At 44.9% G+C, this 16,262-nt stretch overlaps 1 protein-coding gene across 2 annotated transcripts in view; it reads left to right on the top strand.

Moving 5' to 3' along the window:
• Nucleotides 1-9,864, top strand: part of ELL (elongation factor for RNA polymerase II) — a 128,015-nt gene extending 118,151 nt beyond the window's left edge. The window contains exons 9-13 of one of the 2 annotated variants that reach the window (XR_012488226.1): nt 4,231-4,297; nt 5,174-5,345; nt 6,414-6,458; nt 7,610-7,766; nt 9,569-9,864. Coding sequence is in view for 1 of the 2 variants with exons in the window: in XM_074302715.1 (XP_074158816.1) it covers nt 4,231-4,297; nt 5,174-5,345; nt 6,414-6,458; nt 9,569-9,685 (401 nt within the window). In the remaining variant the exon portion in view is untranslated. The remainder of the gene's footprint in view (nt 1-4,230; nt 4,298-5,173; nt 5,346-6,413; nt 6,459-7,609; nt 7,767-9,568) is intronic. The other variant, XM_074302715.1, reaches the window with a different exon arrangement.
• The last annotated feature ends 6,398 nt before the right edge of the window (nt 9,865-16,262 follow it).

The raw sequence follows: 16,262 nt of genomic DNA, 5'->3' as shown, positions 1-16,262 counted from the left end.
TCCTTACCTCTGCTAGATTTTCCTTCTACCTTCCTCATTCATCACTCTTCTCCATGGAAGTCCATATTGTTCCTATCTGCTACCCAATTAAAATCCTGATAGCTGTTGTCTACAGATCTCTGTCACTTCCCTTCCTTCTTTACTGAGTTCAGTACCTGGCTCACAATTTTCCTCTCCTTCCCAAGTCCTGCCCTTGTACTAAGGAACTGAATTCACCATACATTGTGACTCTCCATCAAACACTCGAACCACACACTTACTTCCCATGGAATCACTCCTTCACCTCATCCTGATACAAGGATGATTGTACCTTTGTTATTGCCATCACTCACAAATGTATCACCTCTGTGTTAAAGAATTCTGGAATCCTCTTCCCTTACCACATCCTGCTTTTCAGCCACACTGTTGTGACCCCTCAGGTCTTAATTGAACTCACTCCCTTATATCACCCATTGTGTCAGCTGAGCTTCAGCCTTGTACCACTCCTACCACCCACTTCACATGTGCTGCTGGAGGTAAATGGAGGATATGGCATCACTATTCTGATGTTCCACAACCTCAGTGGGGTCTGTACTGGGTCAGCTCCCTCTCCCAATTCCCCACAGTTCCTCTTTCAGACTTTGTCATCCTTCCTCCAATTTTCTATGACTCCTTTCCCTCGCCTCATATTTGAATCCATTCAGCCACAGTGCCTCCTTCTCCTCATGTCATCTCACCCTAGAGCCTTCTGCTGCATTCTCCACCACTCTGTCTCACAAGGTCATGATTCCTTGCCTCCTCCATGCTCAAGGGGGGGTGAGGGTCTCCTTCCTTCCTTCTTCAGCTGATTATTCCCCTCTGTCATCCCTGCTCATTATTTTCAGGCTTTCCCTGAAAATCCCGGCTCATTTCACACAGCCAACAAACATGCTCGCTCCAGCCCCCTCTGCAGAAAACCCTTTCTTGATCCTTCCATCTCCTGTGCTTAAGCAAGAACTCCTCTTTTAACCCCCTTCTCCCTTTTGTGGGTGCCTACAAGTCCTGTCTTAACAGGATTTACAGTCTGGCTCCTGCACTCACCAGGCTTCCCAGACAGCTCCCTTCAAAGTGGCCCAGGATCTCTTGGTTGCCAAAGCCAGGGGCCTTTTCTGAGCCCTCATCCTCCTCGTGCTCTGTGCAGCCTTGTATGCTGTGGCTCCCTGCCTTCCTCCCTCCTTTTCCATAATCCCTTCTCTCCAGGTTCTCCCAGTTCTCCTCCTCCCTCTCCAATTCTCCCTCTCTGTCTCTGCTAGAAAAGTGGTACAGCCAAGAGGGCTATGGGGTTTGGAAGGGGTTGAGTTGTTTGTTTAATTGTTTCTGACTCTTCCTGACCCCATTTGAGGTTTTCTTGGCAGAGATACTGCTGTGGTTTGCCATCTCCTCCAGATCATTTTACAGATGAGGAAACTGAGACAAACAGGGCAGGTGACTTGACTGGGGACCTATGGCCAGTGTGTATCTGAGGCTTTTTCCACTTGACCCCTAGCTGCCAGTCAGGAAAACCTCAGACATGCAATAGCTTAACCTCTGTGTACCTCAGTTTCCTTATCTGCAAATGAGAAGATAGCAGCCCCTCTCTTTCAGGGTGGTTGGTTGTGAGGAACACAGTGAGACCATTGTGAGTCCTGGGACAGAGGGTGGTGGTGGGGTTGGCGTCACACCTTTATCTCCCGTTCCAGACCATGTCCTCTCACCACTGGGGCCCATCAGACCTTGGACTTGGGTTTTCTGCTCTTCTCCCTCCATACTGCTTCACTTGGATGATCTTATCATTTCCCATAGATTTATTTTTCATCTTTATGCTGATGATTTCCTACCTTAACCTCTGCTGTTCACTCTCACCTTTCCAACTGTTTCAGCTGCTTGTGATTTCTCTCCCTTCCCCATTTCCAGCCTATTGCCAAAGCCTGTCAGTTTCACGGTTGTGCCATCTTTCCAATAGTCCCTCTTCTCTTCTCTTATACTGCCACCCCTCTGAGGCCTCCTCATCTCAAGCCTAGATCATTGCAGTAGCTGCCAGGAGGTCTGCCCTGCTTCAGGTCTCTCCTTTCCTGTCCATTCAGCCCAAAGTGAATTTCCTGAAAGGCAGGTCTGATCATGACACTTTCCTCTCCTCCTCACTCCCATTTCAATAAACTCCACTGGTTCCCTATTGCCTCCAAGATCAAATATAAAGTCCTTTGTTTGACCAACTCTCCTCATACCTTTCCTGTCTTTTTATTCCTTATTTACTCCCATATACTTTTTTGATTCAATAGTTTTGCTGTTCCACAAACAATATACTTCCATCCATTCCCCAGTCTCCTTTAATTCTAGTGCCTTTCCTCTTCTAATTATTTCCCATTTAGCTTGGATAGCGCATGTTGTTGTCCTCTGTTAGTGTCTCTTTGAGGGCAGGGACTGCCTTTTACTGCTCTTTGTATGTCCAGCATGCAAGAGTAACTTAATAAATGTGTATTGATTGATTGGTGAGATGGAAGGTAACTTGGACATGATATCCTAAAATCCTTCAGACATTCTTAGATTGCATTAATAGAGCCACGTCTGTAACACGATGAGATTATCCTGTTGCATTCTACTCTGCTTAAACCTGCTGGACCATATTTTAGAAACTACTTTGACAAACCAGAGTTAGTCTAGAAGGGATCAACTGTAGAAGAGACCCATCCTCACTGTATGAGCTGCCACTCAAGGATTGGTTGTTCTTATCAACTCCTGGAGGAGTTGGCACAGGAACTTTAGAATAAAGTTGTTTATGTGGTCTAAGAAGACAATGCCAGAATTAATGGGAGGAAATCACAGAGAAATAGATTTCAATTGAATATGGAAAAAAGTTTCATAATAATCAAAAATCTCTAAAAATGGAGCTGGTTGCTTGCTTCGTAGGCATAAGGAGTTTCCTCTCATTGGAAGTGTTTGAGAAAAGGCTATTTCTCTGTTTGTAGGAAGTGTTACAGAACAAATGCCTATTTCAGGTGGTGGGGAAGAGAATGCAATATAGTGTAAAGAGAGCAAGCCCTAGAGGAAGGAAGAGCTGAGTCCTTGAGTGACACAAAAGCTTTGTGTTCCTGGGCAAGTTATTGTTGGGTCCAAATGATAAGTACTATACAAATATAAATTATCATGACCTGTGAGATTCCTTTCAGCACTGATAGAAGTGTATTTTGAGTACCTGTCATGTCCTCACACCTTAGTATTTATGTTGAAATCAAATAGACTTTTCTCATATTACTTTTGTGCCTAACATGCCTTCAGTCCATTGTGGGCTCACCTTGCCCCTAACTGGTTCTTCAAATGACAGAATAGAATCATCTGTCTTCTGGAAGGTGTGGGGGGGAAACAAGAACAAGGTGACATCCTCTAAGAAAGAGATAGTTAGCATTCACTTAATGATTTTTTTAAAAGCAACTGTGAGCTCCAACAAAGACTTTGTATTTCAGTTCTGGATGTGTAGTTCATGTTTTCTATGGGTAATGAATGGCCTTTTACCTGAACACTGAAAAAAATAACATCCAGAAATGGGATGAAAATTCCTTTCACTCTTGTTTGAATTGTGACTATGACTCTTTTGAGGCAATCATAATTATTCCCTTTGCCCACCTGGAGTTTATTAATTTGTTTTGCAATTCACCAGGAATGAACTTTTTGCCCCCGTAATCACTGCTATGGACATTTAACAATATTCTCAATCAGTGAAAAATTAGAAGAGAGTGTTTACTGCTGCATTGCAAGTCACTTCACTTTGCTTCTGTAAGAAGCTTTTCCTGGTCCTCTTTAATTTCATTGACTACTTTCTAAGATTATCTCCAGTTTACCCTTGTTTTTACTTAGTTGCTTGCATTTTATATCCCCAGAATTTAATAGTACCAGTCTTCTTAGAAGGAGCTTAAAAAGTGGTCGTTGACTTAACTTGACTTTTGACCTGTTTTCTCCACTCCAAAATTAAAGAGGTTGAATTAGATCATCTATAAGGCCCTCACCTCTGACCATTTCTGCTCTCCCAACTTTGTTCTAAGTACCCTTCTAGTTCTGATGTTTTGACTTTCAAGCCATATCTCTCAGTTTGAAGTGCCCTAATCCTAGGTCCTGTTCCTGTGCATTTTACAAGTCACAAAATATAAAAATGCTCCTTGTCGATACATTTCTGAAGATATAGCTCTGATGGTGCTTTGCAGACTTTTTTTTCCATGAAGTGTTCTTTATTTTTTGTAGGTTTAAATGGAACATGCAATAATTCTAGTGTTCCAACATCAACTTCAGAAATGCCGGATTATCTATTGTAAGTAACTTCCATTATTATTTTCAGGTCTGAGAATGTGAGACCAATTAGGGCCTAAGACATGCAAACTGTCCATTTGGGTGTGTAAACTACTTCACACTTGTGTGGGCTTCTTGTCACAGAGTACTTTCTGTGTTCACCTCAACACCAAATTTGGTGTTTAAAAAAATTTCCTTATGAAATAATGGCATTAGAAACTTAAGATGTCACGTTTTCTCCTATTTCTGCCTGTTCAGATGCATATGTTGTAGTCATACATAGCAGAAGAGAGAAAAATATAAAATTATATCTATTCCCAATAGAATTGGCAAGTTTTTGAAGAAGGAAATGTCATAAAATGCGTATGTGTGTGAATTTCAGGCAGTTCAACCTGTTCCATATTTGTCTCCTATTTAAAGTAGGAAATTGACTATTTGAAATTGATTGGATATTTGGAGCCGAAGCTTAAAGCTTTCAGGGTATATGAGAGAGAGAGAGACAGAGAGAGAGAGAGAGACAGAGTGTACATATGTATGTATGTTAGAGCTACAGAATCCTCATGTAGTAGAAAGAAATCTGAATTTGAAATAAGAAGCCTTGGTTCAAGTCCCAGTTCTGCCATCTTCTTGCCGTGTGATATTGGCAAATCACACTCCCTTTTTTAACTTGTTTCTTCCCCTCTGAACAGAATACTGTTACATCCTCCATAACTCACAGAAAGGGGAATGGATAGTCTTAATTATTTGAAATAGTATCTGAGCATTTTAGGGATCTAGAGGGTATCTTACTAGCTGATACTAGTTTTGCTGAAACAGGTGTTGCTCTTGTCCTTGAAGTTCTGCCTAACTCGAGTTCAGGCAGCCTGTACTAAACTCCTTCTGTCTCTGTCTTTCTTAGAAAATATGCTGCCATTTCCTCCTCGGAACAACGTCAAAGTTATAAGAATGATTTTAATGCTGAATACAATGAATACCGAGATTTGCATGCACGGATAGAGAGAATAACTCGAAGGTTTACACAACTGGATGCAGAGCTGAAACAACTTTCCCAGGGTTCAGAAGAATATGAGGTATTACTAACTGTCCCATCTCCAGATCTGTTCACCATCTATTGCTATTATTCTGTTCATTTAATTTAGCTCATTTAAACATTTAGAAGATTGGTTTATTAGTAGTTGGTGCTAGGAAATTTTAGCACAAGGGCCCAGAGGGTCTCAGCTCAGTTGATTAAACTACTGATGTTCCTAAGTGGAGAACATTAGGAAACCGTCCAGTAATGTTTTTGTTTAGACTTCTTGATTGGAAGCTTTAATACATGCCAAGTGTGCCTGAACCTGGCTCCTTTATATGAACCACAAACCTTGTTTAAATTAGAAAATCTATGGAAATGCCAATTATGCTAAATGCTTCTTTTCCAGGAGCCCTAGTGACTTTACATATTCAGTAAATACTGGTTATGTGTAAGGCCCCATTATTGGCACTGGGTGAAGACAAAAAATGAGTAAGACAGCTCCTGCCCTCAAGGAGCTTAGGGTACAGTGATAGTGAAGGTCCACTGGAAGCTAGTTGGAAGTTAAAAAGCTATCAGAAAAAGAAAAGAGTCCTATTAATTGAGGGGGACAAGAAGATCCTGGAGTGGATTTGACATCTGAATTGGGGTTTGGTGGAAATTTAGTGAGTAGAGGTGGAGAAGAGTTGACCATTTTAGGTATTGGAGATGATGATGTAAGTAAAGATGTGAGGAGGAAATGCAGGGCATGGAAAAAAAATGTCATAGAACTCATTTTTTTTCCCCAACCAACAAACTGAACTTCTGACCAGATGACCATCTATGTTGATGGAATTGTGAGTAGCAGTGCAACCTCCCCCTGGTTTTGCCTTTCTCCTTTCTCCAGCTCTCTTTTACTTTAATTTCTTTAAATTCCATTTCCTGGGCTCCATAGTTTGAGTTTATATAATGGGTCTTTCACTGGTCATTTGTGCACTTTAAAGTGGAAATGATAGGTTAGACTATGGACTTGCTTTTCTGTCAGTGTCTGCCTTAACTGAGGCCCTTTATATACAAAGAATTGAGGGGCAGCATCATGTGGCTTTAGCAATGGCTCACTTCTTTTGTTTTTGTTTTTTTCTCTCTGCAGACTACCCGTGGTCAGATTTTACAAGAATATTGGAAAATCAAAAAGGTGGGTAAAAACTCTTTGTATTCAAGACGTGCTCCTTCCTGGGCATGTATGTGTCTTACCCAAAGATTGACAATCTGCCTGGCAGTTGGACAGTTTACAGAAGGCTCTCATGTACAGGTCATCTGATTATTACCCTTCATTTTACAGATGAGGAAACTGACATGCAAAAAGATTTAAGAGACTTGCCAGGCCTTGGGGTCACACAATAAGTATAGACCCTGGATGCACGGCAGGCCTTCTGACCTGCAGCCCGGTTATCTGTGGCCCCCAATATGTGTGTGCTGCCTTGGTCTGAGACACAGCAAGTCCTGCCCTTATTCTTGGCATTCTCATTGCGCTGGTGGTGTTGGGAGGAGATGAGATAGTTACATAAGTGAATAATTTCAATGCAGACCAGAACATAATAAACACAGGAAGGAGAGTCAAAGTGCTACATACCTTTTGGGGAGGAATAGATCAGGGAGCTTTATGGAGGTCTTGTGGTAGGTGCTTGAGTCTAATAGCTGCCATTTCCAAGCTATTTGATCACCTTTTTCCTGGACTTCAGTTTCCCCATCTGTAAAATGGAGATAAATCATCCTGTTGGATTGTTGGGTTTTTCAATGATAGTGTATGAAAGCACTTTGGAAACAGAAGGGTAAGCTGTGATTTACAGCCTACAGTCTTTGGCTTACTGACACATTCTCAAAAGCAAGAGGTTGTGAACATCATCTGGGTCAGAAGATTCTGTGAGGATAGTGTGAGACCAAACATTCCATCACTTCCCACTGCCCTATGCTGTCTACTCTTTTACCTCCCCTACCACACACATTCTGTAGTCCTCCCCACACAGACTTACCCCCAGAACCCCACCAAATTGCAGGAGGCTCTTAACCTGGATTAAGTTCAAGAACTGTTTTTTTTTTTTTTTTTTTTTTTTTTTAAAGTAATTTAACAGAGCTGTTTCAATATAATCAGTTTCCTTTCTGAGTTGGAGAAGGGTCTGTGACACAAAAATGGTTAAAGAATCATGCCCTAATAGGCTGTCTACATCAATATGACTTTTCCTTAATAATAATCATTCACATTTATATGACATGTTAAGGTTTATAAATAGTTTAATGATATTACACCTGTTAGATAGTACAAATATAATGATTTCCATTTTACAGATGGAAAAACAGAGACTCAGAGAAGGGAAGTGTTTTACTCAAGGGCTCACAAGCTATTAAATGGCACAGCTGAGAATCTAATCTAGGTGATCTGACATCCAATCTTTCCACTGCATGACACTCTCTCTAATGGGCTTCTGTAAAGCATCATAGAAAGGTAAACTGCCATTTTATTGATTTCCCCATCTCTCTCTCTCTCTCTCTCTCACACACACACACACACACACACACACACACACACACACACACACACACACATTCACTCTCTCTCTCTCTCTCTCTCTGTCTGTCTCTCTCTCTCTCTGTCTCTCCCTTACCCATATCCTATAGTATTTTGATAACTACTCCTTACCTCTTTCCTTCCCCCAAATCCTTTTAGACACAGATTTCCAAGAGATCATTGAATGTGTGGGTGCTCAGAGCATCATTCACTCCGTTCTATTACTGTTTGATAGAATAAATTTGAAATCAGCAGCTCCTCCCTAAACTGATATTCCCTCAATTTTTAACAATTTGTTTTAACTCTTAGACTTGTAAAAACAAAACGGAAAATCCAGAATATCAGAGATGAAATTTTCCATTCCTGTATAAAATTATCTTGAGGTTCTTTCCCCCCAACCTCACCCCCGTTCCCCATGGATTCCCTATGGAAAACTAGGATTTCTTTGGTAAGTAGAGCTCCCTCTACTGCCTGAGAGTCTGTTTTCTTTAAAGACCCAGACTTGTGAGAAAACAGCAAAAACTGAATGAAAAGTTAAATAAAGGTGGTCTTCCCTTCACCACTGCCTTTTAAAGAGGCAAGAAAGACAGGCTTTGATGATCGGAATGAAAATGAAAGGCTGTTGGTAGGAGTAGAGTCTATTGAAGACATTGCTAGATGGGGAATGCCCAGTTCAGGGTGTGGGGCTGAGCCACTGATAACAGTGACTGTGGCCTTGGCCATTATGGTCCTTTTCTACCTGGCCTGACAAAAGCTTCTCCTGATGTATTTGTGCTTCTGGAAGCTTGCCTCATAGGTGGGGAGATTCCTTCACCACAAGTCTGCAGGCAACGACTGGGTCACACACCCTTGTCAGATGTCAGGGTATTTGAATTAGGACTTCTTCTGAGCTCCCTGCCAACTCTGAGAGTCTTAAGTTTACCTGGGGTGGAGGGCCCTAAGATCACAGCTCACACAGGTGGAGCCAGGAGGGAAAATCAGTCATCTCTATTTCCATGAAATTCCTGTGGCCTTTCAGAAAATTATTAATTTATTTAAATACATTCATTATTTATTTTTAACTTTTTTTTTTAAGTTCAGTGAGGAATTCTCTCCCTGCTTGAGAAGGCAAGGAATATGATATTGATTATATGTATAAAGTCACACAAAAGCCTTTAATTAAGGTTCATCGACATTGGGGTAGCTACTGTGTGTAAAACACTTTCTTCACGACAACCTGATCATGTGGGGAGTGTTCATGTTCTCCTGGTTGGTGCAGTGGATGATCATGTTGAACTTGGTATCAAGAAAACCAAACCTCACTTCAATTCTCACTCAGTGATTTTTTGACCCCAGATGGCTTATTTAAAGCTTCCTGAGCTTGTTTCCTCATGTGTAAAGGGGATAATAATAGCTCTTATCCCCACAAGGTGAAATGAGATAACACATGTAAAATACTTCATAAACCTTTAAAACTCTCTCTACACATCATCTCTGTTTTAGAGGTAAAATGAGTTTTAGGGACTTAATGATGGAAAAATCCCAGAGCCAGCAGAGGCCTTCTGGAGGGGCCTAGGCCCACTCCCTCAATTTACAAAGAAAACCTGCTACTCAGAAGGGTTAAAAGGCTTGTCCAGGCCCCCAGGCCTTTTATTGGCCTCCCTTCTCTCAGACTCAGACTGTTCTGTGGCCCTGGAGTTCCCTTGGGGGGGAACCCATTCTGGAGATGATCTTAGTATTCTCTCCCTAATCTCTTTCAGACTAATACTAACTACAGCCAAGAAAAGTACCGTTGTGAATATCTACACAACAAACTGGCTCACATCAAAAAACTGATAGCAGAGTATGACCAGCGGCAGCTCCAGCCTTGGCAATGACCTGTGCACTGGGAACACCGGGGCCTGGGGCGGACTTCTGGCTGGCTGCGGCTCAGCGGCCGTCACCGTGCTGAACTGGCTCCCGCAGGGCCAGAGGCATTTCAAGCTTCACCCTCTTGGTGTGTGTGGGGAACAGGGGAAAGTTTAAAGCAAAAGAAAATGCATCTATTTAACAAAAAGTAGATAAATAAAAGGAAAACTCACTCATTAACTTCCAGGGGAAAACGTGCAGGGGAAATCCTTGGTTTCGATAGGTTCGAGTGAGCTGCAGATTTGTCAGCCCCTGGTTGGGCTGTTTATGGTCCTTTGGTTCTTCTCCTGCTCTCCCCCCAAGTCATGGGGGCTCATTCTGGAGTCACCAGCCTAAGAAGCGTCTTATTTATATGCAAGCTGTCTGGGCGCTTTGCACAGGATCAGCTCCTGAGCTCCTACGGCTGGAGCAGGCGTGTCTCCAACCAGCTCATTTGGGTGGCTTCTCAGCAGGCTCAGACTCAGAGCTCAGCTTCATGTTTACTATTGGAAAATCTCCGACCGGCCCTGGGCCCCAGGAGAGCGGTCCCTGAAAAGCCTCTCCTCTGGTGACTGGCATCTCTCTTCAGCCTTCATCGCGCACTGTATCCATTGTCCCAGAGGACTCTGAGATGTCTGTCCAACTTTTCTAGTTTTATATGAAGATGGCCAATTTTATTCCTTGCTAATGAGACGATGGTCTATTTTTGTATGAGAGAAACTGCATCTTTTCTAAATCCGTGCCTCTCCTCCCTTTTGGGCCAATGGTCTGGATCCCTTCCCTTTGTTCTAATTGCAGTATTACTAAATTGATAGAGGCATTATTATTATTATTATTATTATTATTTTCATGATGCCCTGTACAAAAGAAATACAAGCAGCTGGAGGTATATTGAGAGTTGGGGGCTTTGGTTTTTACCCCTTCCAAAGAAGTGGCAGGCCCTCAGCTCTTGGGATGGAGTGAGATCTGGCTGAAATCGCTTGAGTTGTCCATCTCCCTAGATCCTTGTTCCAGACCCTGAGCCCTGCCTTACAGGTCTTCAGGGAACCGCTGTGAGCTCAGCCTTGGGGGCAGGGCCCCCATGGGAGTGTCTGGGCTTTACCTCCTTAATCCCTTCCCCCTCTTGTTTTTTTGAGTACCCCAAAGTGTTCCTCCTCCCAGTCTTTCACCTGCTTGGTGATGGTTTCTTTGCACTAGAAAGTTCCTTCTCTAGGGGAGTCTGTTGCCTGGAAATAGCCTCTCCTTTTCCCTTCATGTCCAGCTCAGTTTCCCCAATTACCATCTCTCCTGGACCTGGAATTGTGCCCGAGGCCGCCCGAGAAGCAGCTCCCTCCCCCTCCCCATATCCTCAGGCCTGCCTGCTTTCTGGCTAGCCTGGAGCGGGGCTGCTCTTCAATAGGAGTGGCTACTTGGTTGTTTGAGTGATCCTGCTGTTGGGATTCATCAAGGATACAATCTGGATTCCTAGGCTTCCCCAGATAGTAAATCTGCCCCAGTAGAAGCCAATCTGTCAGATTGTGTGCAGTCAGAGCTGATAACATACCTCTGTTATCAGGCCTCTGGCTGCCTGACCGCTGAAAGACAGAGCGACCTTTTCACAAGAAGCTTGGCTCTCAAGAGGCGGCCTTTTCTCGTTCAGATTTGATATAACTGAAAGGGAGATGGTTCAGTATTCAGCATTAGTGGGCTGACACTTGTCCCTAGATGAGGCTCCCACATCTAAGCACCAATATCCGAGCCAAATAAGATGGAAAACCGTGTGCCAGAAACACTGGCAGGCTGCAGGGGACCCAGCAGAGGTGGCCATGAAGAAGGAGGAGGTCTCTACCCCCTCCTCCCCCCAAATGGCCTTTGCATCAAGGTTTGCTCTATGGCAGATGGCTTAGCTTTGAGGACTCTAGACTGCTTTCTTAGCACAAATGAAAAGAATTCACTGAAGTGTGAAGGAGCTTCCTGGAAAATCAGGGTGGTGATGAGGGGCCTTGTTTGAAAATCTCATGAGACCCCCTCCTCCCACCTCCCTATGGTGGGCAAACTGACCCAGGTCAGGTTGAACCAGAATGCTGCGATAACTTCATACTTTTCTTTGGCAAGGTCTGACTGGTAGCCCCAGTCATCCCCTAGAACAGAACCTTCAGGGGTTGGAGGGGGGGGGGGGCCTTGCCCACTGGGCACTGTGCTTAGAGATTATACCTGTGTCTGGGTGTGGGGTGGGATGTCCAAAGTGCACATCCCAGGCTTGAAGAAAGGATTTATGTTCAGGTGTCCAGCCAAGGTCAGGGTGTGTCCAGCCATAGGCTTTTGGGAGGTTGCTGCCAAAACAAGTTGTAAAGTGGGGGGGTTCCCAGACTGCTGCTATTGACCTTGATGGGGAGGAGGCAAGAGGTAGGGGGGATCATTTTCAGCCACTGCTTCCAAAGAGTTGGTGTCATTTGGGCTGGAAACAGGTTGCCCTGAGTGTTCCTCTCCCCTTCTCCCCTCCTTTCCTGAGTCTGCCTGAGTGACTTCAGAGCCCGCCTATGGCCCTCGATTCTTCCATGGAAGCACACTGACCAGCGTTGGGATCTCACCGCTGCCTTCCTCAGGCTTTGGCATTTTGATTTTGCTGTTGGGGGTGGGTAATGTATATGAACAGACCTTAGTCTTTACACATCTGCTATGAGGATATTTTTGCAGACAGAGTTGTATACAGAGATTTGTTGTATACATTTACATGTATATTCTGGAACTTAGAGAATTGGAATATAAAACAGAGAAATATTTAATGAATTCAAAACTGTGAGACCCAATTAGCCTTCAATGACTCTTGCTTCATTTATCTTTCAGATTGTCATGAGACATTGTAGTCAGACCTGCCTTTTTATGTTGTTGGTTGGTTTTTTTTTTCCCCCTACCTTTTAAGGGATTATGAAGCTAAGTAAATCTGTGCTATTTGGGTTAATATAAACCAGTTCTAGGTGATTCCGTATGATCTAACTTATTGATACTGTGTTTCTACTTTGTAATATTGTACTGTGGAGAAAAACCGATTTTGAGCCATGGAGTTGGAGTTTACAAAAGCTTTCAAGTTTGCCAAAATGTTACAATTGAAAGGCTGCCTAGTCTTCAGCTTTCCTAATGTTTTCTTAAAGAGCTAGTGTCCTTTTTGTACACTGAAAAGGTGAATGCTGATTTTGCAACATACAATAAAATTCACTGTATTGGAAAAGAAAAGGTTGTGGTCTTAATTTTAAGGGAAATATGTCAGCTCTTCCCTAAGCTCCCCCTTCCGGAGCCAGAAGCAGTTGGTTTTTTGCCTCTTGAGAGGACATAAATTCCTTCCTTTCCTTCTCAGCCTGAGGAGGGCTCTGGGCCCAAACTGACTGTGGAAGTTCTGTGAACAGAGGGGCCTCCATGCTGCGGGTCAGATCAAGAAGGCAGCGCCAGTGGAATTTTAGGAGGCACTGAATCTAGTAGAATGGAGGTCCAGAAAACAAGTCACTTACCCAAGGTCATAGAGCAAGTCGTTTGAGGGAATCAAGTCTGGGACCCCGGTCAGCCAACCCCTCGGCCTTCCCAAAGCAGGACCTGCCGAGTCTCCTGTTTCTTAGGATAGGACAAAGCTTCCTTCTTTGGGCACTAGTTGCTTCCACCTTTCCTGTTATTCCTGCCAGTCCACGTGCCACTAGGGACAATCACTCCTAGCTCCCCTCAGCTCAGTAATTCCTTGTTGCTCAGGGCCCAGCATGGCTCTACCTCCTGCCAAGGCCCCGAGGTCACAAAGAAACCATCTAAGAGGGAGTTCTAAGAAAAGCCACAGGAATGATGTGTTGGGCTGGGAGGGCACAAGAGCAGCCCGAGATGAAACACTGAATTAGCAGGGCTGGGGGGTGGAGAAGGGTCACTGGGGAGCCAAGATGGAATCTCCAGATACAGCTACCATTTTCAGCACTAAACATTTCAAAATAGTTTCTTCAAGAGGACCCTTGAAGGGAAAGCCCTGCCAGGGATCTTTTCACAAACAAGTTTAGAAAAAGGCCGTTACTTGTAACTAGTAATTAGCCAACACAGCCCAGGTACATCTGTGTCTCACCGTCTGGGGCTGGACTTGGATGTCGTCATGTACTGCCTCCATAAACCTTAACCTCTGCCCTTGTTATCTGCCTAGGCACCCATAGTCCTGGGGGCCGTCGCTCTGCATGACCAGAGCCCTTAGGCCCTTTACAACCTGATAATTTCTTGAACTGTTGCACCACCTTTGCCTTAAGGTTTGGAAGCCTTAAGTAGAGGTGGAGGGCTAGGGGAAATGTTTTCCTTAGGGAGAACTTGGGAAGAAACCTGAAGAAATCATAGCCCTCCTTTCTTCCCCAGCCCTAATTCCAGGGTCCTCTGTAAGCCCTTAGAAAAGGAAGTTTTAAGCTTATGAAACTCTTTAGCTTTCCCTCACAGCAGAACTGGGACCTTGTGGTCAAAGTTGCTAAGAGGGCCCATTTATAAATAAATGTCTTTTTAAATACACACACATATTCAGGGTCCATTTGGGGGAAAAAAAGTGTTAACTACAGATTTATAAAGATATTGGAAAATGAGGGTTTTGGGAATGGTGAAAAGGATTGAGCTCCCTTTAATTTTAATTGGAGACATTTAAATTGGGCCTGGATGGCATCCCCTTCCTCTCCCGACTATAGAACATTCCTACTTGTGAGTAGGAAGTTCCTTTAGGTGACTGTGATCCCTTTCGTTTCTCTCTGAAACATGGCACATTTGGGTTACGAGGGAGAGCCACGTTAGATGTGTGGCCCTGGACAAATCTAGGCCTTAGTTAAATCAACCAAAAAGGCTATTGAATTTTTGGTATTTTATGATCTTTACATCAGCATCGGGAATCGGGACGCTGTCAAAGGGGAACTTTGAAGGTTGGGGAGGATTTAGGTCCAAGAGATGGAAGGGCATGTCAGGCAAGGAAACGGAGCGAACACATGGAGGGGAGAGCTTGGGGACAGGGAAGTCTGTTCAGTCTGTCCAGAGCTAAGGGAGGGGGAAGGAAGGCCGAGGGAGATAAGACAGGAGAGGTAGGTGGTCAAAGTCCTCAGAAGGCAGACTCCTAGGCATTTGGATTTAATTCAATCCGAATGCCATTCCAGGGGTGTTTCCATCTCCCACTGAGTTGGGCTTATTCAGACATGTCCCTTAGAGATGTTGGCTCGCTCCTGATTCCTAGCGCTTTATGGGCTGTCTCCAAGGGAGCCCCGGAGTGGTCTTGGCTGTTGAATGTTAGGAAACTAAGTGGGATGGGTTGGGGGTCCACCTTAAAAACCTCAGCAGGACCAGGGGGAGCTGACATAGGTTGTGCCAGGAGTGGGTTCGAGGCCCCTGGAGGCTTGGCTCCCTTACACCGATGGGGCAGACTCCCCCAAGGTCAGGGAGTGGGGACAGATTAGCAGGCAGCTGGAGAAGGAAAGATTTGTCAGTGGAAATTTACCAACTTCCTGCCTAGCCCCTGAGCCACCATCCCATCCTGGGTGGTGAGGAGCAGGCCGGATGTGAGAGGGGCTCCCTGCCCCTGAGCCTGGATCTGGAAGGCAAGCTGGAGATGCCCTCCCCTCCCAGAGCTGCCCTCCTCTCCCTTCATTCTTCCTCCTTTCCAGAAGCTCCCCAAGGCCAGAGATAAGCCCAAAGGTTAAGCTTGCTCCATTTGGTCTAATTGCAGCCTATGGATGATACCTGTAAGAGGCTGCAGGTCTTGAACTCTCACTTCCCTCAGAGGCTTCTGCAATGTTGGACTAGTTACCTTCAATGGGCCTTAAGAGGCTTCCTTCTTTTTTTCTCCCTCCTTTTTTTAAGTTCTGTGTTCCAAGGTCCCTTTCATCTCTGACATTCTGTGTGCTTCCTGCCTCTGAGATGCGGGGCCCCGAGGTCCCTCCTGCCTCTGAGATGCCGGCCCCGAGGTCCCTCCTGCCTCTGAGATGCGGGGCCCTGAGGGCCTTCCCAGCCGACATTGCACATTTGAGGGTCCTCTTCAGCTCTGATGGGCATTCGAACACCCCCCCCCTCCGACCAGCCGATGGATGAATTAGCAGGAAGTCGGCCCTATTACAGCAACTCCTGCAATCTGGGAGAAGTTGGCCCAAGTGTGTCCCCGGGAAGCCCAGCCCCCCTAGGAGCCCGTCTCCCTCCCCTAGGCCCTGTGGAGATTGGGAGCCACGCTCTGGCGATGCTTCCACCACAGCAGCTGAGGAACTCTTCCCAGGGAGCCTGCCTCACTGTTTCCCCACCTCCCCAGCCCTCCCACGTCCCAATTGGGCATTCTCTGAAGGCCCAGTCTGGCACCGAGTGTATATAGTTGGTGCTTAATAAGTGTTGGATTGGACCGAATTGAGTTAACTCTCCCCTGCCTCCCCCTGCTTCCCTCCACAACCCCTCTGCCTTTCCAAAATAATCCACCTTTTGGGCCCTGGGCCAGCATGGAAAGTTTTAGCCCCAAAGGCCATTTGTTTTCCAAAGTTCTCCGGAAGATGGGTGGTGGATGTCTCGGAGAGGCGAGCCCCCACCCCCGTTTCTGTGAGTATCCGTTGTTGTTGCTCAGAG

This window comes from Sminthopsis crassicaudata, chromosome 1 (assembly GCF_048593235.1).
Source record: "Sminthopsis crassicaudata isolate SCR6 chromosome 1, ASM4859323v1, whole genome shotgun sequence".
NCBI classification, from domain to species: Eukaryota; Metazoa; Chordata; class Mammalia; order Dasyuromorphia; family Dasyuridae; genus Sminthopsis; species Sminthopsis crassicaudata.
Note: the sequence above shows the minus strand (reverse complement) of the source record. Positions and strands in the feature narration are given on the sequence as shown.